At 41.5% G+C, this 27,513-nt stretch overlaps 2 protein-coding genes across 5 annotated transcripts in view; one reads left to right on the forward strand and one right to left on the reverse strand.

Moving 5' to 3' along the window:
• Positions 1-27,513, reverse strand: part of STX17 (syntaxin 17) — a 328,399-nt gene that overhangs the window by 22,846 nt on the left and 278,040 nt on the right. For all 4 annotated transcript variants that reach the window (XM_088445683.1, XM_088445679.1, XM_088445680.1 and 1 more), the window contains one exon: positions 2,401-2,557. In XM_088445683.1, coding sequence (XP_088301809.1) covers positions 2,401-2,557 — 157 coding nt within the window. The remainder of the gene's footprint in view (positions 1-2,400; positions 2,558-27,513) is intronic.
• Positions 1-27,513, forward strand: part of ERP44 (endoplasmic reticulum protein 44) — an 88,405-nt gene that overhangs the window by 10,631 nt on the left and 50,261 nt on the right. The window lies entirely within an intron of this gene.

Here is a 27,513-nt window from a genome sequence, read left to right on the forward strand (position 1 = left end):
ATCTCCTGTACATGATTAAAGAAATCTACAAAACATGACCTGTTGGTGGTACTTGGGGATTGGAGTTGAGAACCTCTGATTTACTGCAGTGGTTGTAGAAATGTAGTATCCCAATTATATTGTTTTTCCACAGAATAAAATTTGCAAATGATAGGTATTTAGAATGTACAGTAACTCCCACTCTAAAAATATCCACTGTCTATATAACGTACGTTAATTAGAATAGGTGCACCATACCTCCCGACATGACCCATTCCAGGAAGGCCAAAATGCTCTGTTCCTGCCTAAATTAAAGAGGGAAGTCCAGGAACAGAGCATTTTGTCCCTCCTGGAAAGGGTCATGTTGGGAGGTATGGGTGTACAGGTACCAGCAGGAAAGCTCCACATATGTATTATACAGTTTCTGTGGCTGGGTGACTTTTTAAAGCCTGTATTTCACCTGGTTTTAATCAGCCACAGAACCTGTGTAATTCATGAGTGTTCCGGTTTAAAGAGATATGAGTAGGCTTACCATACTATCTAAAAACTGTGTTGTCATGTATTTCTTTGTTGGTAAAGTAGGTGTGAAGTATATTGGCACAAAGTTATGTTCCTGTTTAATTTGAAAGATACTGTAAGCACTTTTTATTTACATTGCAGTAATTAGCAGAACCTTTTTTCTCTCTTGTAACTATGAGCAGTGGCTGCGATGAAAAATCTGCATTAGGTGCACCCTCTGGGGCTTAACGTGCGGGGATTGTGGAACTTGATTGAATAGGTCTGGACTGACCATTGAATCTGCCTTTATTAGTAACTGCTCCCACGTAATTTACTTCCAATTTTGGGAGGGATATACCATCCTGCAGCATATATCTGATTTTACTTTAGGCACATTTTAAGAGGGAGCAAAGATACACTGATCTGTAACAATAAATTATTTACAAGGTATATCCTTGTGGGTACCGGTGTTCTCCCCAAGCTGTTTTCTGGGGGCGCATCGCCCGGCAGAAACAGCCTAGCGCCCAGCACTTTCCCCCGCCGACCCCTGCTGTGGAACGCAGGAGGCTAAAGAAGCCTCCGATCGCTTCAGAGGCCAGCGTTCCCAGTGATGCAGTGCGCGGGTGACGTCATGACGTCACCCACGACGTGAGTAGCCTGTCCTGTGCGCCTGCTGGATTTAGAAGGATCCAGTCAGAGAGAGGGAGCGCGAGCGGCGAGCTAGTTAAGGTAAGTTCTGGGCTGGGACCAGGACCAGTCTGGGGGCACTGCCGAAGGGGCACTATTTAAGCCTGAGGGCACTGCATAAGGGACCAGCCTGGGGGCATTACAATGAGACACTACAGGCTGGCGGCACTGCATAAGGGCAAAGCAAAACTACAGGGGGCACAAATACAGGGGGCACTGCATATGGGGATAACTACAGGTGGCACTGTATAATGGGCACTTTTGACTGAGCGCCAGTGGGGGAGCAGCCTGAGACCTGTTGGGCTGGAATGGTAAAGGAGATACCCCTTTTCCCGGCGAGCGCATAATTGCGAAGGCCCCCACTCGGCTACTTCTTGATGCCACCCGGCTGGAAAAAATTTCTGGGGAAAACACTGGGAATGTAAAGTTACACCTGAACAAATGTGCACAGGTATATGGGTTTGTGTGTGTATACTGTATATACCCCTGTGCAAGCTCATTTATGTTAACCTGTGTCAGCTGCCTTTTTGGTATTATGATAGAAGCTGTTTGCCGACTGCCTTGCCTTGAAAAGCCATAAGTTAGTTGGCAGGTGAGCTTTAAACCAGTTAACAACATGTTTTCAGTTTAAACTCTGTGATAGTAGCTACCAGGTTTCCATAAGTATGACGGATAGTGTAGGACATGCAGAGAAATGGGGTCCTGTGATTTGGGCTGCAGGCTTAAATGCATTGATCAATCCATGAACCAAACCCCCATTATTTATGTATTATTGTGAGTGATTTTAAAAATGGTGCGTGCTGAGTTTTCTGTTTTTTTTTTTTTTTTTATCGTTTTATATAAGTAACATTTTGCATAATTGCAGTGATTAAAGTTGCAATAGAAACTGTTCACTTATTTGTAAAATTAGTTCTGAATTAACTGGACTTCTTCCATATACAGTCTAGGACGGGTTGGGTATGAAATCCCGGCTGTCTGGATGCCGCTGGTCAGAATACCAACAGCGGCATCCCGACAGCCTGAATCCCGACACCCATCGAAAGTAATGGTAAGTATTTTTCTAGCCCCTAACACACCCTCCCCAGTTCCTAATCCTAACCCCCCCCCCCCCAAATGTGCCTTAACCTAACCTCCTCGCATGCTAATCCTAACACTCCCTACCCAGTGCCTAACCCTACTCCTAATGCCTAACACTAACCCCGCTACCTAACCTCCCCCTAACACCCCGATACTTACCTTCGGGATACTGGTGCCGGGATACCGACCTGTCGGGATATCTGTGCCGGTATTCAGACCGCTCGCCGGGTTGCCGACTACATCCTTCTAGGACCCCATCATGTTCTGGTGAGGGGACAGTCACTGGCATCCGTGGGCTGAACATTAAATTTGGAAGCTATAATGAAAACGGAGAGTGAAGAAATAATTTAATATACAATATAATTCACATGGTGGCTTCAACACTGCTTGCTCTATTTTCCTTCCTGTCTGCATGTTACAGTGCATAAGGAAAGTATTCACACTGCTTCACTTTTTCCACATTTTGTTATGTTACAGCCTTATTCTAAAATTGAATAAATTCATTTTTGTCCTCAATATTCTACACACAATACTCCATAATGACAACGTGTAGTAAGTTTTTTTTGAGATTTTTGCAAATTTAATTAAAAAAAAATAAAAATAAATTAAGAAATCACATGTACATGAGTATTCACAGCCTTTGCTCAATACTTTGTGATGCACCTTTGGCAGCAATTACAGCCTCAAGTCTTTTGGCATATGATGCCACAAGCTTGGCACACCTACACTACCGTTCAAAAGTTTGGGGTCACCCAGACAATTTCGTGTTTTACATGAAAACTGACTTTTATTTTTCAAATGAGTTGCAAAATGAATAGAACATATAGTCAAAACATTGGCAAGGTTAGACATAATGATTTTTATTTGAAATAATAATTTTGTCCTTCAAACTTTGCTTTCGTCAAAGAATGCTCCTTTTGCAGCAAGTACAGCATTGATTTTGATTTGTTGAGGTAATCTGAATAAATTTCACCCCATGCTTCCTGAAGCATCTCCCAAAAGTTGGATTGGCTTGATGGGCACTTTTTGCGTACCATACGGTCAAGCTGCTCCCACTACAGCTCAATGGGGTTGAGATCTGGTGACTGCGCTGGCCATTCCATTACAGGCAGAATACCAGCTGCCTGCTTCTTCCTTAAATAGTTCTTGCATAATTTGGAGGTGTGCTTTGGGTCATTGTCCTGTTGGAGGTGGAAACTGGCTCCAATAAAGAGCTGTCCACAGGGTACGGCATGACGTTGCAAAATGGAGTGATAACCTTCCTTATTCAAAATCCCTTTTACCTTGTACAAATCTCCCACTTTACCAGCACCAAAGCAGCCCCAGACCATAACATTAGCTCCACCATGCTTGACAGATGGCATCAGGCACTCTTCCAGCATCTTTTCACTTGTTCTGCGTCTCACAAATGTTCTTCTGTGTGATCCAAACACCTCAAATTTCGATTAGTCTGTCCATAACACTTTTTTCCAATCTTCCTCTGTCCAATGTCTGTGTTCTTTTGCCTATATTATTATTTTCCTTTTATTGGCCAGTCTCATATATGGCTTTTTCTTTGCCAATCTGCCTAGAAGGCCAGGATTCCGGAATCGCCTGTAGACGTTGACACTTACTTTTTGCGGGTAACATTCAACGAAGCTGCCAGTTGAGGACTTGTGAGGCATCTATTTCTCAAACTAGAGACTCTAATGTACTTTGCACAGTTGTGCATCGGGGCCTCCCACTTCTCTTTCTACTCTGGTTAGAGCCTGTTTGTGCTGTTCTCTGAAGGGAGTAGTACACACCGTTGTAGGAAATGTTCAGTTTCTTGGCAATTGCTCACATGGAATAGCCTTCATTTCTAAGAACAAGAAAAGACTGTCGAGTTTCACATGAAAGTTCTCTTTCACTGGCCATTTGGAGAGTATAAATCTAACCCACAAATGTGATGCTCCAGATACTCAACTAGCTCAAAGGAAGGCCAGTTTTATAGCTTGCCTAATGAGCACACCCGTTTTCAGCTGTGCTAACATAATTGCACAAGGGTTTTCTAATAATCCATTAGTCTTCTAATGCGCTTAGCAAACACAATGTACCATTAGAACACTGAAGTGATGGTTGCTGGAAATGGGCCTCTATACACCTATGTAGATATTCCTTTAAAAACCAGACGTTTGCAGCTAGTATAGTCATTTACCACATTATTTCTGATTAATTTAATGTTGCCTTCATTGAAAAAAACAGTGCTTTTCTTTAAAAAATTTTCTAAGTGACCCCAAACTTTTGAACAGTAGCGTATCTTTGGGCAGTTTCGCCCATTCCTCTTTGCAGCACCTCTCAAGCTCCATCAGGTTGGATGATGCTGCCACCACCATGCTTGACTGTAGGGATGGTATTGGCCTGGTGATGAGCGGTGCCTGGTTTCCTCCAAACATCAACGCCTGGCATTGACACCAAAGACTTCAATCTTTGTCTCATCAGACCAGAGAAGTTTGTTTCTCATGGTCTGAGAGTCCTTCAGGTGCATTTTGGCAAACTCCAGGCGGGCTGCCATGTGCTTTTTACTAAGGAGTGGCTTCCGTCTGGCCACTCTACCATACAGGCCTGATTGGTGGATTGCTACAGAGATGGTTGTCCTCCTGGAAGGTTCTCCTCTCTCCACAGAGGAATGCTGTAGCTCTGACAGAGTGACCATCGAGTTCTTGGTCACCTCCCTGACTAGGGCCCTTCTCCCACAATCGCTCATTTTAGACTGTCTGCCAACTCTAGGAAGAGTCCTGGTGGTTCCGAACTTCTTCCATTTACGGATGATGAAGGCCACTGTGCTCCATTGGGACCCTCAAAGCAGCAGATATTTTTCTGTACCCTTCCCCAGTTTTGTGCCTCGAGGCAGTTCTGGCTCGGAGGTCTACAGACAATTCCATGGTCAAGTGTGGGACCTTATATAGACGGGTGTATGTCTATCAAAATCATGTCCAAACTACTGAATTTACCACAGGTAGGGTAAGCTGTAGGAACATCTCAAGGATGATCAGTGGAAACAGGATGCACCTGTTGAGCTTCATGGCAAAGGCTGTGAATACTTATGTACATGTGATTTGCAAAAATCTCAAAAAACGTCATTATGGGTATTGTGTGTAGAATTTTGAGGACAATAATGAATTTATTCCATTTTGGAAGAAGGCTGTGGAAAAAAATGAAGCGGTGTGAATACTTTCCAGATGCACTGTAGTTATGTTAGGTACAAGATTTATTTAATGGTGTGTTTTTAATAGAACACATGCGTGTCCATATAATAACATGTCTAATTTGCAACTATGGTGCAACTAGAATGCACCAGGAGACTCTGCTGATTAACTTTGTATGCAACACTTTTATATACTGTCTGTATGCTACTGAGTCTCTCCATCAGCATAGGAAGTGCTATGATGCAGCGGCCAAAGCTTTTTTCCAACACCAAGTCAGTTGCACACAGATATACAAGTGTCAAATATCAAATTAATCATCATCTTCGGCACAAAATGACACCTGACTTTAGCATAGTTGGAAGGGACCTGACTGCTCACCCATGGCAGGCATATCATGCTGCACGGTGTATTGAGGCTAGATGAGCAAGGACAAATCTGTTTGCAGGTTTTCTACTTTGAGTATTGAGACCATTTACCATCAGGGTACTGCTGCAGATATCAGAGAGATTCCTGTGGTGACCCCAAAAACGCTTACTTACTAAGTTCTGAAAAAATTAGCTTTTTGGAACTGGCACCAAGTATCTAATGCCATCTTTATATATTGAAACCTATAGGCTGCAGTATTGCAAATTTTTCTTCATATCCCTTCCCAGCAGCCTATACTTGAACATGAAGCAACGCAAATTTGATTTTCCTATAAAATGCGACCTGGGAGAAGGGCATGAAAAAGTAGGGAGACCATCCTGGACCCCAAAAGAGTGATACTTTGTTAGCAGAGTTCTTTAGAAGGCTACCATATTATTGGACATAAATTTTTTACAGTGTCAAATGGCTGATTTGTGCATTTTATTTTTTTTTTATTATAAAAAGCTAACTTTTTCGGTTTAATCACAAGCAAATTAAATGAAAAATGCAAAAAAAAGTAGACAAAAAAGGAATTTTGTGGTAATTTGAGGCCACTTTAATTTAAAAAAAAAAAAAAATTGTTGAGCTATTTGTTTCATTTCAAAAATACTCTAAATTTGGGGTGCCTAAACTAAAAGAAAAGTAGATTTTTAGGCAATTTGAGGTAATTTTTAACACCCCGAAATGACATGTAATTATTGGGCCAATTAAGCTAATCGAAATGCCTAATTACTCATTGGGTGGGGATGTCTAAGGGGTTCTGCACTGTGTCCCAACGTTTTTACCCTAAAATATAGATTTTCACACCCTATTTCCTAAGGAAGAACAATGCGAGTTTGGAAAAGGATTGCAACTGCAGTTTGCTGGGCGAGTTTTCCGTGCAAAACAACTCGCACAAGACAACTTTCACCTAATTGGATTGACCCCATAGAATTCTTGTCATTGATTTCCTTTGTGTCAGGAGATTTTGTCTCACCTACAAGAATCTGTGGGTATCTTGGGAGTAGTCAACTTCTGTTTCATCTTCTGTATTTTGGGCCTGATTCAGAGCCGGTCGCTCTGACAGAGCGCTCGCTCTGAATCAGGGCCGGTCCTTCTTAAAAAAAATAAAAAATTTTTTTTACCACCCCCCACAGCTATAGCGAGCGGCCATGATGATGGTCAAGACCATTGCGACCATCGGCTTGCGACGAGACCCTTGTGGTAGGGTCTTGTTGCCGCAAGCCCCAGAGCCGGAATCTCTCCACTGACATCACTTGTGATTCCAGTGGGGCCGGCCCCAAACAGTAGGTGTTCTCATGGGAATGCCTCCGTCTGGGCAGCCACCCCCCCCCGGCCCGCCCACTAAAGGGGGCGTGCTGTCACTCAACATCGACAGCACGCCCCCTTTGGTGCGAGACCCGGAGCAACGGATTGCTCTTCGCTATCTGGGTCTCGCGCATGCCCACGACGGAGCCGGCTCTGTCGTGCGCATGTGGTCTGGGCCACCATCGACCCGGTTGCGAGCTCTCAGCGCTTGTGACTGGGTCTGAATCATGCTCAATGTCCTTTTAAAGGCCACTTAATCCTGAAGCAGTTTTCTCTCTTCCACCACATAAATGATGGGGCAGAGCTGCGGATAGCTAGGGGTTGGCGTTTGACAGAGCAGGCGCAAAAAGAAGTCGGGCAGACTGACGTCACCCAGCATATTCCTGGTCTCTTATTACTATTTCATATATATTTCTGAAAACAAAAAAAAATTATATACACACACAGTACTGTGCAAAAGTTTTAGGCATGTGTGGAAAAAATGCTGCAAAGTAAGAATGCTTTAAAAAAATAGAAGTGTTAGTTTATTTTTATCAATTAATAACAAAATGCAAAGTGAATAAGCACAAGATACATCTGAATCAAATCAATATTTGGTGCGACCGCCATTTGCCTTTAAAACAGTACCAATTCTTCTAGATACACTTGCACACAGTTTTTGAAGGAACTCGGCAGGGAGGTTGTTCAAAACCTCTTGGAGAACTAACCACAGATCTTCTGGGGATGTAGGCTTGCTCAAATCCTTCTGTCTCTTCATGTAATCCCAGATAGACTTGATGATGTTGAGATCAGTGCTTTGTGGGGGCCATATAATTACTTCCAGGACTCCTTGTTCTTCTTTACGCTGAAGATCGTTCTTAATGACATTGGCTATGTTTGTTTGGGGTCGTTGTCCTGCTGCAGAATAAATATAGAGCCAATCAGATGCCTCCATGATGGTATTGCATGATGGATGAGTACCTACCTGTATTTCTCAGCATTGAGGACACCATTAATCCTGACCGAATCAACAACTCCATTTGCTGAAATGTAGTCCCAAACTTGCAAGGAACCTCCACCGTGCTTCACTGTTGCCTGCAGACACTCATTGTACCGCTCTCCAGAATCTGCAGTAAGACCTCTCCCCAACAGCACCTTGATCAGGATTCTCATCTATTTTTAAGTGGATACCAGTGAACATCCACTCAGTCATTTAAATTTCTGTAAGTACGATAAGCTGGGAACTTTTACCCCTGATGAAGTCCTTTATAAAGATTAAACGCGTTGGGTTGTACTATCTTTTTTAGATTTGTCCATTAGGTTGGGACCCATTGTTGTGAGCTCAAACCATAAGGTGCGACAGTGGCTTCTATTTACTAATTAACGGTTAAAATTCAACTTAATGTTGTAAATCATTCTGATGTAAGCAAGAGAACAGCAATATATGTTAAGTGGTTTTACCTCAGATAAATAATAATTTCACTAACAATGGCCTTCAGGCAGGTTATGTCTGGGTGTTTCTTGGTGCGAGGGTTTTATTGCAGTTAAGACCAAAGGAGGAAATTTGTATCTGGAAAGAGCCGTTCCATCTATTGCCATCTACTTAGTGTGAATCCTGAGTGTTGTCTCAAGGTCGACTACAAAATAAAACGGATGTAATACATTTGTGCTACTGATCCAGATCTGGACTATTGGAACGTTTTTGATTTTTCTGGAAAAATAAAAAACATCTTTGTATGATAATTGAACTAATTGACGTGTTTAGCGCCATCCTTTATATAGTTTCTACATTGCTGCAAAGCTCTTCTAACAGGGGCTGAAAGAGAGCAACTCACCCACATTTGGGGTAGTTTTGATCTATTAAGTAGTTTTAAGTTTGATCTAAGCGCAAACCAAGGGCATGCGTTTGTTGATAGATTGTGTGTGTGTGTGTATGTATGTGTGTATGTATGTGTGTAATATATATATATATATATATATATATATATATTTCTCAAAACAAGAATGCGGGGGCGCCACATCGTGCATTAACAAGATAAAATTTATTGGCAAGTAAAAACAAGCAGAGCGTGCGTACCACAACAAGCGGTTAACCACCGTGGAGTTTGACAGCAGAGTAATGGAAAGGTGCTCCCTGCTAGCATCCTGAACGTCTCCAGTACCGCTTCACCAGAGCACTAAACACAGAAAGACATCACCAGGCCACGCCCCTATGCATTTAGTCACTAGGACTTTGTCAGGAGGCTGGCTGGTTATCTGTAGGGGGCAGTTAAATAGGACTCATGAATCAATAAAAGATATGCAGCACAGCATTCTCTCATTACATTTAAATTAATTCATGAAATTCTTAATTTATACATATAAGCACATATAAAAACATATGCATATAAAAATACATATACAAATACAATGATACAATGATCCATTATATAATCCATACAATATCATATGAACATAATAACGGTTTCTATATGTGCCTCCCACTTTTTAAGGGGCCAAAAGTAATGGGACAAACTAAACAATCCTAAATCTAACTTTCACTTTTTAATACTTTGTTGCAAATCCTTTGCAGGCAATTACAGCCTGAAGTCTGGAACGCATAGACATCACCAGACGCTGGGTTTCATCCCTGGTGATGCTCTGCCAGGCCTCTACTGCAAATGTCTTCAGTTCCTGCTTGTTCTTGGGGCATTTTCCCTTCAGTTTTGTCTTCATCAAGTGAAATGCATGCTCAATCGGATTCCGGTCAGGGGATTGACTTGGCCATTGCATAACATTCCACTTTTTAGCCTTAAAAAACTCCTTGGTTGCTTATGCAGTATGCTTCGGGTCATTGTCCATCTGCACTGCGAAGCGCCGTCCAATGAGTTCTGAAGTATTTGACTGAATATGAGCATAAAATATTGCCCGAAACACTTCAGAAATCATTCTGCTGCTTTTGTCAGCAGTCACATCATCAATAAATACAAGGGAACCAGTTCCATTGGCAGTCATACATGCCCACGCCATGACACTACCACCACCATGCTTCACTGATGAGGTGGTATGTTTTGGATCATGAGCAGTTCCTTTCCTTCTCCATACTCTTCTCTTCCCATCACTCTGGTACAAGTTGATCTTTGTCTCATCTGTCCATGGGATGTTGTTCCAGAACTGTAATGGCTTTTTTAGATGATGTTTGGCAAACTCTAATCTGGTCTTCCTGTTTTTGTGGCTCACCAATGGTTTGCATCTTGTGGTGAACCCTCTATATTCACTCTTGTGAAGTCTTCTCTTGATTGTTGACTTTGACACATATACATCTACCTCCTGGAGAGTGTTCTTGATTTGGCCAACTGTTGTGAAGGGGTTTTTCTTCACCAGGGAAATAATTCTTTTGTCATCCACCACAGTTGTTTTCCGTGGTCTTCCGGGTCTTTTGGTGTTGCTGAGCTCTCCGGTGCGTTCATTCTTTTTAAGAATGTTCCAAACAGTTGATTTGGCCGCACCTAATGTTTTTGCTATCTCTCTGATGGGTTTGTTTTGATTTTTCAGCCTAATGATGGCTTGTTTCACTGACAGTGACAGCTCTTTGGCTCTCATATTGAGAGTTGATAGCAACTGATTCCAAATGCAAATGTCACACCTAGAATCAACTCCAGACCTTTTACCTGCTTAATTGCTAATGAAATAACGAGGGAATAGCTCACACCTGTCCATGAAATAGCTTTTGAGTTGATAGTCCCATTACTTTTGGTCCCTTAAAAAGTGGGAGGCACATATTGAAACTGTTGTAATTCCTACACCGTTCACCCGATTTGGATGTAATTACCCTTAAATTAAATCTGAAAGTATGCAGTTAAAGCACATCTTGTTTGTTTCATTTCAAAGCCATTGTGGTGGTGAATAGAGGCCAAAATCTGAAAATTCTGTCAATGTCCCAATATTTATGGACCTGACTGTATTATGCAGGACACTTTTAGGCAATTAGATGATATGATTAATGCACTGGGTATAAAAAAGAACATAGAATCATCTATTCCATGGATTTCTTCTCACATAGTTAGTCTATCTGGAACATAGGAACATAGCAACATAAATTGGTGCAATAAAAATTGGTTTACAAAAACAAAACAAAAAAAGTAACATAATACATTGATACAATTTACAATATAGCCAAATCATATTGTAGCAAAGAACATTTTTTAATTTTAAGGAGGCTAAGCAGAGAACATACCTATTAACCTTGGACAGGAGGTATGTTATCTCTTTGAGTCTTTAAATATTGAAATAACAGAAATAATAGCTTTTTAAAAATGGAGTAATTTCAAACCCCTCATTGAGTCTATGGGGTTCAACAGTATTTAATGTAATAATCCAAAAAGTCTCCCATTTAGCCAGCATGTTTTCTCTATCTCCTCCTTTTTGTTATCCACTTTAACATGTTCAATGACCAGAAATCTCAAATTCGCTGGATTACTATCTTGGCAATGTCTAAAGTGTCTAGGAACACTATGATTCTCAATCTTATTTCTAATGTTACGCAAATGTTCTAAAATTCTAATTTTTAATAACCTCTTTGTTTTCCCGACATACATTTTTCCACATCCACAAATCAACAAGTAAACTGCAAAAGTGGTATTACAATTGATTAACCCCTTTTAATTTTAAATTCTTTTTCCTGAAAACTTTTAAAGTTTTTTTTTCCCTTTTAAACCATGTGGACAAACTTTACAGTTTCCACATGTAAAAAAACCCTCTATTGGATTAAAAAAATGATTCTTATTAGAATCCTCTATACTTGGCAATAGACTTGGAGATAAAAATGATTTTAAATTTCTAGCCTTTTAAAAAGTATCTCTGGTATATGGGTGGACAGGATCGGGTCCATTTTAATAATATGCCAGTAGTTCTCTAGAATATTTTTAACCTCTTGGTGTGAGTTGCTATACTGAGTGATACAAGCACAATTAGAAAAACTACTATCACCAGTTTCCTTTTTCTGATAAGGTCATATCTGTTCTCTGTTTAACCCTCTTGCTTTTTCAATCGCAGCATCAATAAGGTAAGACGGATAGCCTTTTTCTATAAAACTGTCTTTATACACTATGGATTGTTCACTGAATTTTTCTAAAGTACTACAGTTGCGTCTCAATCTAATTTCTTATGATGGCAACTGTTTGAATTTAAGTAGCTGTTACGGTTTACTTTTTTGAAAAAGGTGTAGGTTTCTAATTCTTTACAGGTGTCATTACACTGTTCTGCACTCAATACAAGGTCTAAGAATTAAATTTTATTCTCATGGAAATTGGACGTAAATTGTAGATCGAATTTGTTGTTGTTCAAATACTCTACATTTTGAATTCTTGTTCAGTCCCCTGCCAGACCACCAAAATGTTGTTTATATAGCGTTTAAACAGCACAATATTCAAAGAAAACAGATTGTTTTTACAAACATATATTCCTTTTCCCAAGCCCCCGTATAAAGGTTAGCTACACTCGGTGCGCAAATCGTATCCATTGCGCTATCGCAGGTCTGAAGGTAAGACATCTAAAAAGTAAAATAATTCTGCTTTAAAACCAAATCCACATATAAAAACTCATCCCTGATTGAACTTATACCCAGGTCAGCTTTTAATATTGTTTCAATGATCGCTCATCCATTAGTATGGGGGATAGAGTATTTGAATAACAACAAATTCAATCTTCAATTTACGTCCAATTTCCATGAGAATAAAATTGAATTCTTTGACCTGGTATTCAGTGCAGAACAGTGCAATGACACCTGTAAAGAATTAGAAACCTACACCTTTTTCAAAATAGTAGACAGTAACAACTACTTAGATTCAAGCAGTTTCCATCATAAGAAATTGAAAAGGAATTTGCCCTTCTCAATTAATTAGATTGAGACGCAATTGTAGTACTTTATACACTATGGATTGTTCACTGAATTTTTCTAAAGACAGGTTTATAGAAAAAGGCTATCCGTCTTACTATTGATGCTGCGATTGAAAAAGCAAGAGGGTTAAACAGAGCAGATATGATCTTATCAGAAAAGGAAACTGGTGATAGTGGTTTTTCTAATTGTGCTTTTTTCACTCAGCATAGCAACTCACACCAAGAGGTTAAAAATATTCTAGAGAAGTACTGGCATATTATTAAAGTGGACCCGATCCTGTCCACCCATATACCAGATAGACCAGAGATACTTTTTAAAAGGGCTAGAAATTTAAAATCATTTAAAATCATTTTTATCTCCAAGTCTATTGCTAAGTATAGAGGATTCTAATAAGAATCATTTTTTTAATCCAATAGAGAGGTTTTTTACACGTGGAAACTTTAAAGTTTGTCCACATGGTTTAAAAGGGAAAAAAACCTTTAAAAGTATTCAGGAAAAATAATTTAAAATTTAAGAGGTTAATCAATTGTAATACCACTTTTGTGGATGTGGAAAAATGTATGTCAGGAAAACAAAGAGGTTATTAAAAATTAGAATTTTAGAACATTTGCGTAACATTAGAAATAAGAAATAAGATTGAGAATCATAGTGTTCCTAGACACTTCAGACATTGCCAAGATAGTAATCCAGCGAATTTGAGATTTCTGGTCACTGAACATGTTAAAGTGTATAAAAAAAGAGGAGAAAACATGCTGGCTAATTGGGAGACTTTTTGGATTATTACATTAAATACTGTGTACCCCCATGGACTCAATGAGGGGTTTGCAATTACTCCCGTTATTTCAATATTTGAAGATTCAAAGAGATAATATACCTAGGTTAATAGGTATGTTCTCTGCTTAGCCTTCTTAAAATTAAAAGATGTTCTTTGCTACCGTATGATTTGGCTATGTTGTAAATTGTATCAATGTATTATGTTACGCTTTTAATTGTACCAATTTTTATTGTATCAATTCATGTTGCTATGTTCTTGGCTAACTATGTGAGAAGAAATCTCTGGAATAGATGATTCTATGTTCTTTTTTATACCCAGTGCATTAATCATATCATCTAATTGCCTAAAAGTGTCCTGCATAATATGTCCTTTTTAATTTTATTACTATTCCTAATATTATGTTCATATGATATTAGCGTTCCCGCTAGGCTGTTTTAGCGGGGCGCGGCGCCCTGCCCTCTTTCTGGAAGGCAAAAAGCGCACCTGCCCTCCAGAAGGAGGGCAAAAAGCGCCCTGCCCTAACAGCCTGCAGGAACGGTCTTCACCCGCGGGTCGCAGTGTCCCGCGGGTGAAGAAATGTGTGGTGACCCGGTCACCACCGGAGAATAGAAGCCGGGCGCATGCGCCCGGCATCTATTCTCCCTGTCTGCAGGGCTTGGGGGCTGCCCGGCGTGTCCGTAAGTGCCGGGCACGCCCCCAAGAGTGACGAAAAGGGGACGCGTCTTATAGACACACCCCTTTTTGATGACCACGCCCCCTTCTCGGTCGCACGCCTTCGGCGCGCGACCGAACGTGCCCTCTCTAGCTCCGGCGCCCTGCCTCGCGCCGGAGCTAGAGTGAACACTATGATATTGTATGGATTATATCATGGAACATTGTATTTGTATTTTTATATGTAATTTTATATGCATTTTTATATGCATGCATAGGTTTTTATATGTGCTCATATGTATAAATGAAGAATTTCATGAATTAATTTAATGTAATGAGAGAATGCTGTGCTGCATATATTTATTGATTCATGAGTCCTATTTAACTGCCCCCTACAGATCACCAGCCAGCCTCCTGACAAAGTCCTAGTAACGAAATGCATAGGGGCGTGGCCTTGTGATCTGTCTTTCTGTGGTTAGTGCTCTGGTGAAGAGGCCCTGGAGATTTCAGGATGCTAGCAGGGAGCACCTTTCCAGTACTCTGCTGTCAAACTCCGCGGTGGTTAACCATTTGTTGTGGTACGCACGCTCTGCTTGTTTTTACTTGCCAAAATTTTTTATCTTGTTAATGCACAATGTGGCGCCCCCGCATTCTTCTGTTTTGTTTTTAGATACATCCCGACTGGATTCGGGTAATTATGGGGAAGACGCCAGGCTACAATATTACGGTGACCAGTGCTGTGATACATGTACGGGACAATCTGTTGCTGTATATTGGCTAAACAGATTTTCACCTGTTGTGCAAGTGGAATTCAGACAGGTGTCTTTGGGTTATTCATGAAAATCTGCGCACTGACATATATATAATAGTGCCTTGCAAAAGTATTCCCCCCCCCTTGGCTTTTTACATTTTTTGTTAATTACAACCTGTAATTTATTTTTTTCAATCTGAATTTTATGTGATGGATCTGCACAAAATAGTCTAATTTGGTGAAGTGAAATGAGAAAAATATATCTAAAAAAAATCTTTATAAATAAAATTCTGAAAATTGCCATGTGCATATGTAACCTTTTGCTATGAAGCCCCTCAAAAGTTCTGGTGCAACCAATTACCTTCAGAAGTCACATAAGTGAAATGAAGTCCACCTGTGTGATATCGAAGTGTCACATGATCTGTCAGTATAGACACACCTTTTCTGAAAGGTCCCAGAGCCTGCAACACCACTAAGCAAGAGGCATCACACCATGAAGACCAAGTGTCACAATTGGTGTCTGCGAGTTACCTGTCTCAGGTGGTTATCGGGTTTTAACGGAGGCCGGCATGACTGGAACCACAGATGATGTAGATGAATAGCTCTTTTATTATAAGAAGTGGGTAGCAGTGAGAACTGCCTTTGGTGATGAGTGACTGGAACTGGAAACTTGAGACGTTGGAATGTGACCAGAAGGAACTTGGAGGGACCGGACTGGGACCGGCAGGTAGGCTGACTGAGCTGGTCGGGTTACTAGTAGATGGGCTTGCAGACGGATGGTAGCGTGGAAGCTACTTGTTGTGGCTTGGGTTGCCATGGGTAGACGTTGGTAGCTGGGTGGCTACATGGAGCTGCTGGATAGCCGTGGGTAAACGCTGGTATCTGGGTAGCTACGTGGAGCGGCAGGATAGCCGTGGGTGGACGCTGGTAGCTGGGTGGCTACGTGGAGCGGCTGGTTAGCCGTGGGTAGACGCTGGTAGCTGGGTGGCTACGTGGAGCGGCTTGGTAGACGCTGGTAGCTGGGTGGCTACGTGGATAGAACTGATGAGCTTGGAACTTGACTCTGGACTGGAATAACGTGACAATGGCTGAAGGGAAATCAGGTAATGCTAAGACGAGGGTTAAACAGGGTGATCTGGAAATGCTGTGACAAGGTTGGAACTCAGGTGCAGGCTGGATTGGATAATTGGGAATAACAGGTTTCAGGAAGGAATGGGTAGGTTTGGGAATTTTAGATTCAGGGAGGGAGTAGGTAGGTAAAAGGAGCAGGAGTTGATCCACAGCAGGAAGCAAGGCAGGGTGACACGATGCAGGTTTACAGAGTGCCAGGGACCAACCAGGAGTAGGACTAGCAGCAAAGCACAGGCCAGGTATTGCTGTAACAGGATGACTGGATGCCAGGTATTACTGTAACAGGTTTTCTGGAAGCATCGGGGGTTGCTGTAGCAGGTTTCAGGGATACACTTGAAATGCAGAAACAGCATGAACCATACACCACGGGAAGACGAGATGTTCAGGCCCAGAATGCTATCAGGGGAGGAAACATATACCCTGGGTCTGGCAGCAATTGGTGGATATCGACAGGTGGTCTGGCAGTAGCATTCTGAGTGGTGGAAGGCACAACATGCAGAGGGAGTATTCATCTCTGCAGCTCTGAGAATCAGAACCACACCTGCGACTCCAATCAGGGCTAGCAGTGCTCACAGACAGGAGAGACCAGGTGCAGTAATTACTGTGACAGGAATGCATAGATAAGTGAGAGCAGATCCCCCAGGAGAACTACAAACACAGATCCATGGGACAGCTGACAGGGGTAAGTCTCAAGGCAAAAAGGTGACAACTAGACAGGGTCGTGACACCAAGGAGTTCTCCAAACAAGTCCGGGACAAAGTTGTTGAGAAGTACAATTCTGGGTTGGGTTATAAACAAATAAAAAAAAATATCAAAATCTTTGATCCCCCGGAGAACCATCAAATCCATCATCATCAAATGGAATGAACATGGTACCACAACAAACCTGCCAAGAGAGGGCCACCCACCAAAACTCAGACCAGGCAAGGAGAGCATTAATCAGAGAGGCAGCACAGAGACCAAAGGTAACCCTGAAGCTGCAGAGTTCCACAGCAGAGACTGGTGTATCTGTGCATGTGACCACAATAAGCCGTACACTTCATAGAGCTGGGCTTTATTTAAGAGTGGCCAGAAAAAAGCCATTACTTAGTGATAAAAATCAGAAGACACGATTTGAGTTTGCCAAAAGGCATGTGGGCGACTCCCCAAATGTATGGAGGAAGGTGCTCTGGTCAGATGAGACTAAAATTGAACTTTTCGGCCACCAATGAAAACGCTATGTCTGGCGCAAACCCAACACATCCCATCACCCCAAGAACACCATCCCCACAGTGAAACATGGTGGTGGCAGCATCATGCTGTGGGATGTTTTTCAGCAGCAGGAACTGGGAAACTGATTCGAGTCGAGGGAAAGATGGATGGTGCTAAATACAGGGAATATTCTTGAGCAAAACCTGTTTCAGTCTGCCTGTGATTTGAGACTTGGACGGAGGTTCACCTTCCAGCAGGACAATGACCCGAAGCATACTGCTAAAGCAACACTAGAGTGGTTTAAGGGGAAACATTTAAATGTGTTGGAATGGCCTAGTCAAAGCCCAGGTCTCAATCCAATTGAGAATCTGTGGTCAGACTTGAAGATTGCTGTTCACAAGCGGAAACCATCCAACATGAAGGAGCTGGAGCAGTTTTGCCTTGAGGAATGGGCAAAAATCCCAGGAAGCTCGTAGAGACTTATCCAAAGCGACTTGCAGCTGTAACTGCCGCAAAAGGTGGCTCGACAAAGTACTGACTTTAGGGGGGTGAATAGTTATGCACGCTGAAGTTTTCTGTTATGTTGTCCAAAATGTTGTTTGATTCACAATATAAAAAAAAACAACTTCACAGTTGTAGGCATGTTCTGTGAATGAAATGATACACACCTTCAAACAATCAATTTTAATTTCAGGTTGTGAGGCAACAAAACATGAAAAATGCAAAGGGGGTATATTACATACATACATACATACATACATACATACATACATACATACATACATACATACATACAGCCTCACAGCGCTGAGGTCGTGGGTTCAATTCCCACTACATGATTAACTGTCTGGAGTTTGTATACTCTCCCTGTGCTTGTGTGGGTTTCCTCCGGGTACTCTGGTTTCCTCCCACACTTCAAAAGTATACTGGTAGGTTAATTGGCTCCCAACACAAATTAACCCTAGTGTGTATGTGTGTGTGCATGTGGTAGGGAATATAGATTGTAAACTCCGCTGGGACAGGGACTGATGTGAATGGCCAAATAATCTCTGTAAAGTTCTGCGGAATATGAGTGTGCTATATAAATAACTGTTAATAAATAAATAATAGTTAATGAGTGGTTCAGGAACTGAGGGCCTGATTCAGACTCTGTCGCAAGCGCTGAGTGCTCGCAACCGGGTCGATGGTGGCCCACAGCGCATGCGCACGTCGGAGCCGGCGCTCCGGGTCTCGCACCAAAGGATTGAGTGGTCGATGTTGAGTGACAGCATGCCCCCTTTGGTGGGCGGGCCGGGGGGGTGGCTGCCCAGATGGAGGCGTTCCCATGGGAACACCTACTGTTTGGGGGCGGCCGTACTAACATCACAAGTGATGTCAGTGGGAGAGCTTTCGGCTCTGTTTGAGCCGAAAGCTCTCTGGGGCTTGCGGCCACAAGACCCTACCACAAGGGTCTCGTCGCAAGCCCGATGGTCTTGACCATCGCGACCATTATCCTGGCCGCTTGCATTAGCTGTGGGTGGCAACCCACAGCAATGCGAGCGGCCAGGAGGCCGCTCCATGAAAAAAAAAAAAAAAAAAAAGACGCCCTGATTCAGAGCGAGCGCTCTGTCAGAGCGTCCGGCTCTGAATCAGGCCTGAGTTTCTACTTGTTCCTGCTGGAAAATAGCACTGCCTATAATACTTACATTGATACATGCTCGCATCGTAATCTCTACTGTGCAACTTTCGCTCCTCCTGTCTCAGATGTTACCTTATCCCATTAGATTTTAAGCTCTCTCATGAGCAGGGCCCTCCGTTCCATGTGTTTTTATGTCTGTATTTTATTTTGTTTTAACTTAGAAGTCTCTGTTTTATGGTCACTGACCTTAAAAAGGCATGCACCACTCAATGTAGTAGTCTAAAATTTTGAAACACAATGTGAGCTGCTGATTTCAAACCTAAATTATAATATTCAATTTAATATAATTATTATATAATAATTTATTTAAATTCATAACAAATTGTTAATTTAATACAAAAAGTAATCCATATCCCTAAGTAAGCCTAGACCATGTAATACAATGTAATGTTCTTAATATAAGGGCAAGTGGTATTAAAATGCATATATATTCATATACATTCCAGTAGGCAAATTTATTTTCAGACCCTGCTCTCATGCTTTTGTTCACCCTGCTAAACTTGCAGTTTAATTTCACTTTCTTCGTAGTAAAAATACATGTTCTATAAGCAGCCTGCAATGTTCCAAGAGTGTATACCCACATATTTTTACTTCATGAAAAAGTAATCTATTCCTATCCACCTGGTCTGTCTCTAGTCTTTTTTTAAATCTCCCAGACCGTAAACCTTTTAGGGAAACTCTTGTGGAATGTTGAGCAAGGGGATTAGACACTTTACAAAGGTCATTAATATGCTCCCTTGCACAGATCCTCAGATAACGTTTTGTCTTCCATGTGTAGGATATTCCACATGGGCTTATTGCTTCATATACCATTACTGATTACTTAATTCTATTCCCTGCACTATAGCAAACGCAAGCATGTGCTGTTATTTTCCCTTACAGAAAACCTCTGTTCATACAGGGGTATTCAATATGAAAGGTTAACTTCCCTGGCGAAGTTAACGTTTCATATCGGAGTTTTTTTCTGCGTAAAGGTGTGGTGTGCGCTCCGGCTTATCCCCGTATTCAAAATAAAATTAACGAAAACGGGAAACTCCGAAGTTGGATTTGCGTAAAGTTACTAATTTTTCCTTAAAATAATTGTAAGACCCCCCTAAAGTTGTAAAAACATGGGGGAACACTATGGGTACCCCTGTTTTAGTCTTTAATTGAAAGTCGGGGATTTAAATCGCCGCAGCAGGTGTTTTTTTTCCGACATTGAAGAAGTGATGCAGAAGAACACTTAGGTTATTTTTTTCGTTTTTTTTAAGTGGTCCCATTAAATTTGGGGTACATGAAAATGGGTACTAGCATATTTTTAGGTCCCTAAAGTCAGTTTTTTTAAAATTCTGCATTTGTGCACCTGCCGCTATAATTCTATTCTAGAAAACACCTGCCGCATACTTGCAGAATAGCCCTGAACCTATTTCCCTATTGTTTAACAATTTTTTCCCATTTTTTTTTTTTTGCACCCCAATTTTTAAATTCATTTTTTGGGGTGTCCCTATTTTTTTTTAAAACTTTTTTTGACAGTTCTTTTTTAAATGTCAATCTCAGGGGTGCAGGCTATTTTTTTTTAAGCCTGCACCCCTAAACCCCAATTCTGCACTTTTTTTCGACACCTATTCAATGGTGAAAAGTTATCACCGTTTTTTATCAAAGACTTTTCAAAACTGCGATAAGTCTTTGAAATTGAATATGGTGTAAAACTAAAACAAATGATATTAACGCAAAAAACTATGTTATCGCACCCATATTGAATACCCCTATTTTTCTCTTATGTAGTACTTTCTGTATGGACATAAGACAGTGTAATAAGTGATTTCTCTTTAATGAGCTCATCATTGCTTTGGTTAGTGTAAACCCAAAGAAAAGACAATTACTGTATATGATGTGGTCTAAAAAAGTCCTCCTGCATGTGGTGGAAATTAGTTTGAAACTGTAAAAGAGGTTATTCGTAACATTATCTGAGGGGAGAATTCAATTCTGTGTGATGTCCTTTTGCGCGTGTATCGGCCTGCTGCTGTAGTGCCGACATTGCAAGTTGTGATGTTCGCAATGTGCCGTTCAGAAAGGCACGTTACTTCAATGCAAAGAAATAGAATTCCCCCTTAGAATTATAATAGCCAAGGAGGGTATTTCCACTCCTGAGTTTATGGAATTTCTCATTTGGTATGATCTTTTAAATGCGCATTACTACGCATAACAAGCCTTACAAACTGATGTCCATGTTCAAACACTGGGCCTGATTCAGTATGGATCGTGCTTGCGTACACAGCTGCGAATTCGCATGGAACGCAGCTGCAAAAGAATGCCAATGTCTGCCACAGCGCATCCGGTATAGAGACGCCCACTGCTGCTTTCTCACATCCATAATACTTCACACTCCTGCGTGTACCATCGACTGACATCAGCCCGTCACGCACAATTTACACCAGGTCTGGCCAGCTGCAGAAACTGCAAGTCCCGTTGCTCGCAGTGAGTACTCAAGCTACATATGCAATCACAGTGGCTAATTTGTGCACGCCCATGCAACGGCGTTCCAATAGACACACTCCTACGTTTCTACGTCCACCCCCCCGTCACCACCACAAACGCACACAACATGTCAATAGCAGTGCGATCGTAGCGCACACGCAGTGCGGCTTATATACATGCTCAGTAGTGAACAATCGCCCAATGTTCGTATATACTTGCAATTGCGTACACTGCTGCTGGGTTGTCTTGAAAATTTACCAGTGTGGGGCTTTTATTTTACTTATGACTGAAGAACATGATTTTCATTTAGAGTTAGGCTGCAGTTAGGGTTATGGCTCAAATACCTGAAATATGCTGTGTCTACATGCTGACTGTTAATATTCACAATGTCAACATTCTGAATTTCGACACTTTGTACCATGCCTGAAGAATATTATGTTAATGGTATAAGACCTTTGACCAGTAAGGATTGTTATTTACGTATTTGCTTATGGAAACCACTGTGCAGTTATTGAATAGAAATTGCTTTTGAATTAGGCTTTGGGTTGTAACAAGGAATATAGTAACCTTTTACAGAGACCGAGCCACATAGACCTACAATGAAGATGCATAATATTCAATCCAAGTTGTCCAACGATTTCAGGGATTGGAGATCAGATGAAATACTTTAACAAGCATCTTATATGTCATGCCATTTTTTGTGCTTAATACTGGCGACATACTGAAAAAGGTAATTCATTGGCTTTCCAGTTCTTGATGCCAATCTCACATGAACCGAGTCTGGATTTTTTTTATTTTTTTAAGAAAAAACAAATGTGTAAAGGATTTAGCTGGGCAGGATATGGTCATGTTGGACATTTTGCTGACTTATAATTGATGTTCTAATACATGGTACAAACAAATTTGTTGAATGGTCAAAGGGTCTGTTGCTATGGGCAACTTGTCCACCTCTCTACTCTTTCCGGTGTTTGAAAGTACTAGCCCTATTTTTGATCACTTAACAACATTCTCTTCTCAAATTTGACCTGATTCAGTGTTAAATGGCTTTTGCTCTACCTATGCCTAATGGGAAAGTTGTTTTTTTTTGTTATTTAGTTCTGTTGAAGAATTATTATTATTATTACCAGTTATTTATATAGTGCACACATATTCCGCAGCGGTGTACAGAGAATATCTTACCATTCACATCAGTCCCTGCCCCAGTGGATCTTACAACCTATGTTCCCTATCACATGCTCACAAACATACACACTATGGTCAATTTTGTTGGGAGCCAATTAACCTACCAGTATATTTTTGGGAGTGTGGGAGGAAACCGGAGTACTCGGGAAACTTACGCAAGCACAGGGAGAATATACAAACTCCACACAGGTAGGGCCATGGTGGGAATCGAACCCATGACCTCAGCGCTGTGAGGCAGTAATGCTAACCATTACACCTTGTGTATCTTCATACATTTTGTATCTTCTTGTAACATAACATATTTAGAGCTGCATTTTCCTTTTTTTTTTTTTCTTCTTCCTCTCCTCATGTACTACTCATAGTGCGTGCCGAAGGCCATGAGAAAAGGAGGCGTTAATCTACCTATTCACCATGCATTGCAATAGACATGGGTAGTTGTTTTAGTCTTTTGTCCTGCACATTAGTACCAACCTTGTTTCCGTATCTCACTTGAGGCTCACAAACCTTAAGTTATAAAGTTATTTGTCTAAATGTGTATTAATGACTACCATTCTAAATGTTGTTGTTTCATTATACATTTGTAATAAATGACAGCCCAGAAACTATATGGCCATATTGAATTTGGGGATTGAGTCTGTCCATAGCAGCTCTAGCAGATAGAAGTTGAGCTTATTTCTTGGAATGAGTAGTAAACCAGCTCCAGAGGCAGATGAAAATCAGCTAAAACTATACTACCATGGATTAGAAGTAATTCATTGTTATAGTTTTACATATGTAGCAAGGACAAAAAAAACCCCAGTCCACCAAACAAGTGTCATGAATTGGGGTCTTAGCCCCACATACCACACCCGATGCTGTCCTATCATTGCTGTCCACAGATCGTTCCCTCCAAACATGTTTGTAAACAAACCAGCCAGCTGCATGGACGCGGCCATGTTTGATTTCAACAACCTATAAACTTCCAGTACTGCCTATTTAATCTTGTTGTAGCCTCCTGCACAGAGCAGCGCCTTTCTTCTGGAATAGTTCCTGTTTTCCAGGTCTCAGTTTCTCCTGTACCGGTTTCCTGCTCCTGTATCTGCTGCTAGTATCATGGAAACCATCTCCTGCTCAGTCTATGCACCACTCATGGCCTACGGGGGATGTCACTAGTGATGCCATTCCGCAGAATGCATGAGACATCCTTGCCCCCATTGGACCCAGCATTGGCAACTGTGTATGCATTTGCCGCATGCCGGGCCCCGTCACCAGCGAAGTCGTGCAGGGTATACATCGTCTAATATAGTGGTTGGCAATAAGTGGACCCCCACATGTTTTAGAACTACACATCCCAGCATGCCCTGCCACAGTTTTGCTATTTAGCCATGCTAAAACTGTTGCAAGGCATGCTGGGATTTATTCCATAGGCTGGTGCTATGGTTGGATCCCATATTCTGAATTCATTACTATGGACTCTTCCTGTGTTTCAGGGATTTGATTCTAGGGTTGTGGGTGATCTCTGGGTCTTTCCGGCTGTGGCCGCTAGTAGTTGTGGATATCGTATCTGCACTTTCAGCTCTGAGTATTAGATCCCAAATCTAGTTCCAGGCAGTGGTTTATGTCCCATGGTGATACGGCTCCTGTAGTCAGCCTTTCTGCAATTTCCTATTCCTGACACTAGTTGAGTTCTGTGATCACGATTCCAGGTTTGGTACTATGCCACTCTTCCTAGCAGCTTACTTAAGTTCCCAGTAGTATGTTTCAGCCTCTAGCTCCTTCTGTCTATAGCTGAGGTTGAGTTTGGTGCAAACAATTCCAGGTATTCATGGCTGGGATTCCAGTCCTGCATCCGGGTCTTGAGTTAAGGTCTGGATTTTCATTTGGAAATGCCGTTATTGCCTTAGACGCCCTTAGCACCTCAAACCTTTTGTCTTATCCACTCCATGAGCAGACAACTCCTTAGATCTCCTAACTTTGCTACATACTCCTACTTCAACTGGCCTAAAGGGTCCTGACACTGATCTCAAACATCCTAAACCCCTGAAACCATGAGCTGGACCCCATTTTTTTTTTCTTTTGTTACCTTTCCATTATAGTTCTAGTTGAATTGTTTATGCTAGGTAGGTTATAACATACCCCATGCTTAACTAGTTTCTTTTCCTCCCTCTGTAATTCCATGTTAATGGGCTGGTCATAAATGGTTTTCTGCATGTGCACAAAGTTCTTCCCCTTCTGTATGTTTTCTATTCATTCAGTGTTTATCTTTCAAATCTCATTGACCAGTCATGGCTTACATCCATTGATTAAGCCTTGTCCCCTGTCTGCACTATTTTTGCACACTGCCTCTTTTTTTTTTTTTTAACCCTTCCCCAATACCTAATTTAAAATCTTCTCCAGCCTCCCATCCATCTTCTCCCCCTGGCAGATGATTTTTGTTGCATACATCACTAGTTGGGGCACATTTTATGTTTGAAGGACCTGCCAATGCTTCATAGGGTTTAAAAGCATGTAAACATATGCTAAAAAGGAAAGGTTAAATTATAATGATAGAAAAATGAAGTTTGCTCACTATGGGTAAAATCCACCTTTGAGGTGTCCTAATTGATACTTAATCCAAGTTCAGTACAAAGATTTGTCTAGCAAAATCTTTTGTAACAAGCACCATAGAAAGCACAACCAAAGATCTGTTGTGATTAAAATAAAACTGGTTTTGCCATCTGCTTACTGTAAAAAGGTGTCAGGGGAACCTGTTTTAGAAGTTTGCTTTTTCAATAAATTCAATTCTTGCATTTTTAACAAAGTATACATGATATAATATAGAGATCACTCTTACACAGAGTGGGGCTTTGTCCTGTACTCTGCACAACCAACATTAAGCAATTCAGCACCCTAGCAGAATGCTATGAGCATAATACAGTACATGTACCTTTTTATGAGTATACATAATACAGAGTGAGTTCTGCTTGGGGCAGTTAGAATGAGTATATGTGCATCCTTGGTTACTATGGGAGACTTCAATTTTACCTGTTAATTTAACGGGTGTGAAAAAGGGTGGTAGCCTCGGGCTTTAATCCCCTGGACTATTCAATTAGAGCCCCTGTTTCACCCGAGACCCTTTTTAACACCCGATATAATAAGGTGTCAACATAGTTCAAGGCTCTGCGTTACCAGGGTCTTAGCACCTTTTAACAGGCATTTTGTTGGGGATTTCTTTTCGGGTTCCCCGTTAAGTGCAGCCTGCGGGCTGCCTTTGGTGCTAATTGAATAGCCCCGGGGGATCAATTAGCCCATGGTAAACTACCACGGCTAATTGAATTCCCTCAATAGTCTATATTTGAAATGAATTACTAAGCATGCACAGAACAGCAGTCTCTCTTTCTGTGGGAAACAAGATCAGCATGTGTATTTCAGTTTACAAATTGCCAGATTCCATTTCATTCAAAATAATTATTTCTGGTATTAATTCCAATATCAAATAAATAGATGTGTGATTACCCTTACATAGGGGCCCTTTACTTTGAGAGTGATTAAACTGTTCAATTCCTTAACACATGAGGTGGTGATAGCTAATTCACTGCCAGGATTTCAGAATGCATGGATGCATTTCTATCTACAGTAGAAAAGTATAGCTATATTTAGTAGAGGATGTTACAAGAGTTGAGTCAGGGAATTTGCCTCGTTGCCATTTGTAAGCGGAAAGAAGGATATTTTTCCCCACCTGTGAAGCTACATTGGCAACTGTCACGGTGAGGATTTGCTGTTGCTTTCCTCTAGAAAGATCAACACAATTACAGCTAATAAAATGTTGAATTCGATGAGCCTAGCTTTTGTATTTTTAACAGCGACAAATGTCATGACATAATGCCTTGCAGAGATTTGTATCCAACCTATACAGCAGGGATGGGGAACCTCTTACCCGGGGGCTGTATAAGGCCCTCTGAATCATTTGGTCTGGCCCTCTGAGCTTTTTTCTGCTAACCTCATCTGGCTCGCACGGTGCATAGAATGGCACCCTGCAGCCCGAATCTATGTAGCAGTGCCGTCTTGGTCGTCTGGGGCGTCCTTAGGGTGCTTCAGATAGTCACACCGCTACCCTTACAATTCCCTGGAGCATCCAGGGATGCTCTGGGCATTGCTGTAATCACCGGTGATTGTGGCCCCACCCTGTGTGACATCACGCGGAGGGGGCATGGCCTGCACCGGGCCCGTAAATAATGTTATATATATCAAAATGGCCCTTGGCAGAAAAAAGGTTCCCCACCCCTGCTCTACAGCCTCATGGTGTTGATTTTGTATCTGTCACTTTGTGGATATATAAATTATAAAATGCACTAAAGTAATGAGACATCCACTGTGGAACACTGGGAAATAAATACATTGATAATCCATTTGGAGTGCTTGCTGTATGCTGTACAATTTGACTGCAGGATTTGTAGGCCCAATCTTGGAATGGGTCTTTTGAATTGCACGTTTCTTCTCCTCCATAGGGGACACAGGCTTTACCTTGGGTATAGGTTGGTGGAAAGGAGTCTGGGCACCGCACAGTTAACTGTTAGACACAGCCCAGGCTTCCCTTCCTCCTATATCCCGCCCCAGCCATAGGCCACCTCCATTTTTTTGTTGGTGCCTGAGTCAGGCACACAGTATAAGCTGTGCTTACGGCGTTCTGATTTTTTTTTTTTGAGTATGCAGTGCTTGCCACTCCATCACCCGCGGCGCTGGCGACTGGGCTTGTGTCCT

Source organism: Taudactylus pleione, unplaced genomic scaffold (assembly GCF_031769625.1).
Source record: "Taudactylus pleione unplaced genomic scaffold, aTauple2 ptg000386l, whole genome shotgun sequence".
NCBI lineage: Eukaryota > Metazoa > Chordata > Amphibia > Anura > Myobatrachidae > Taudactylus > Taudactylus pleione.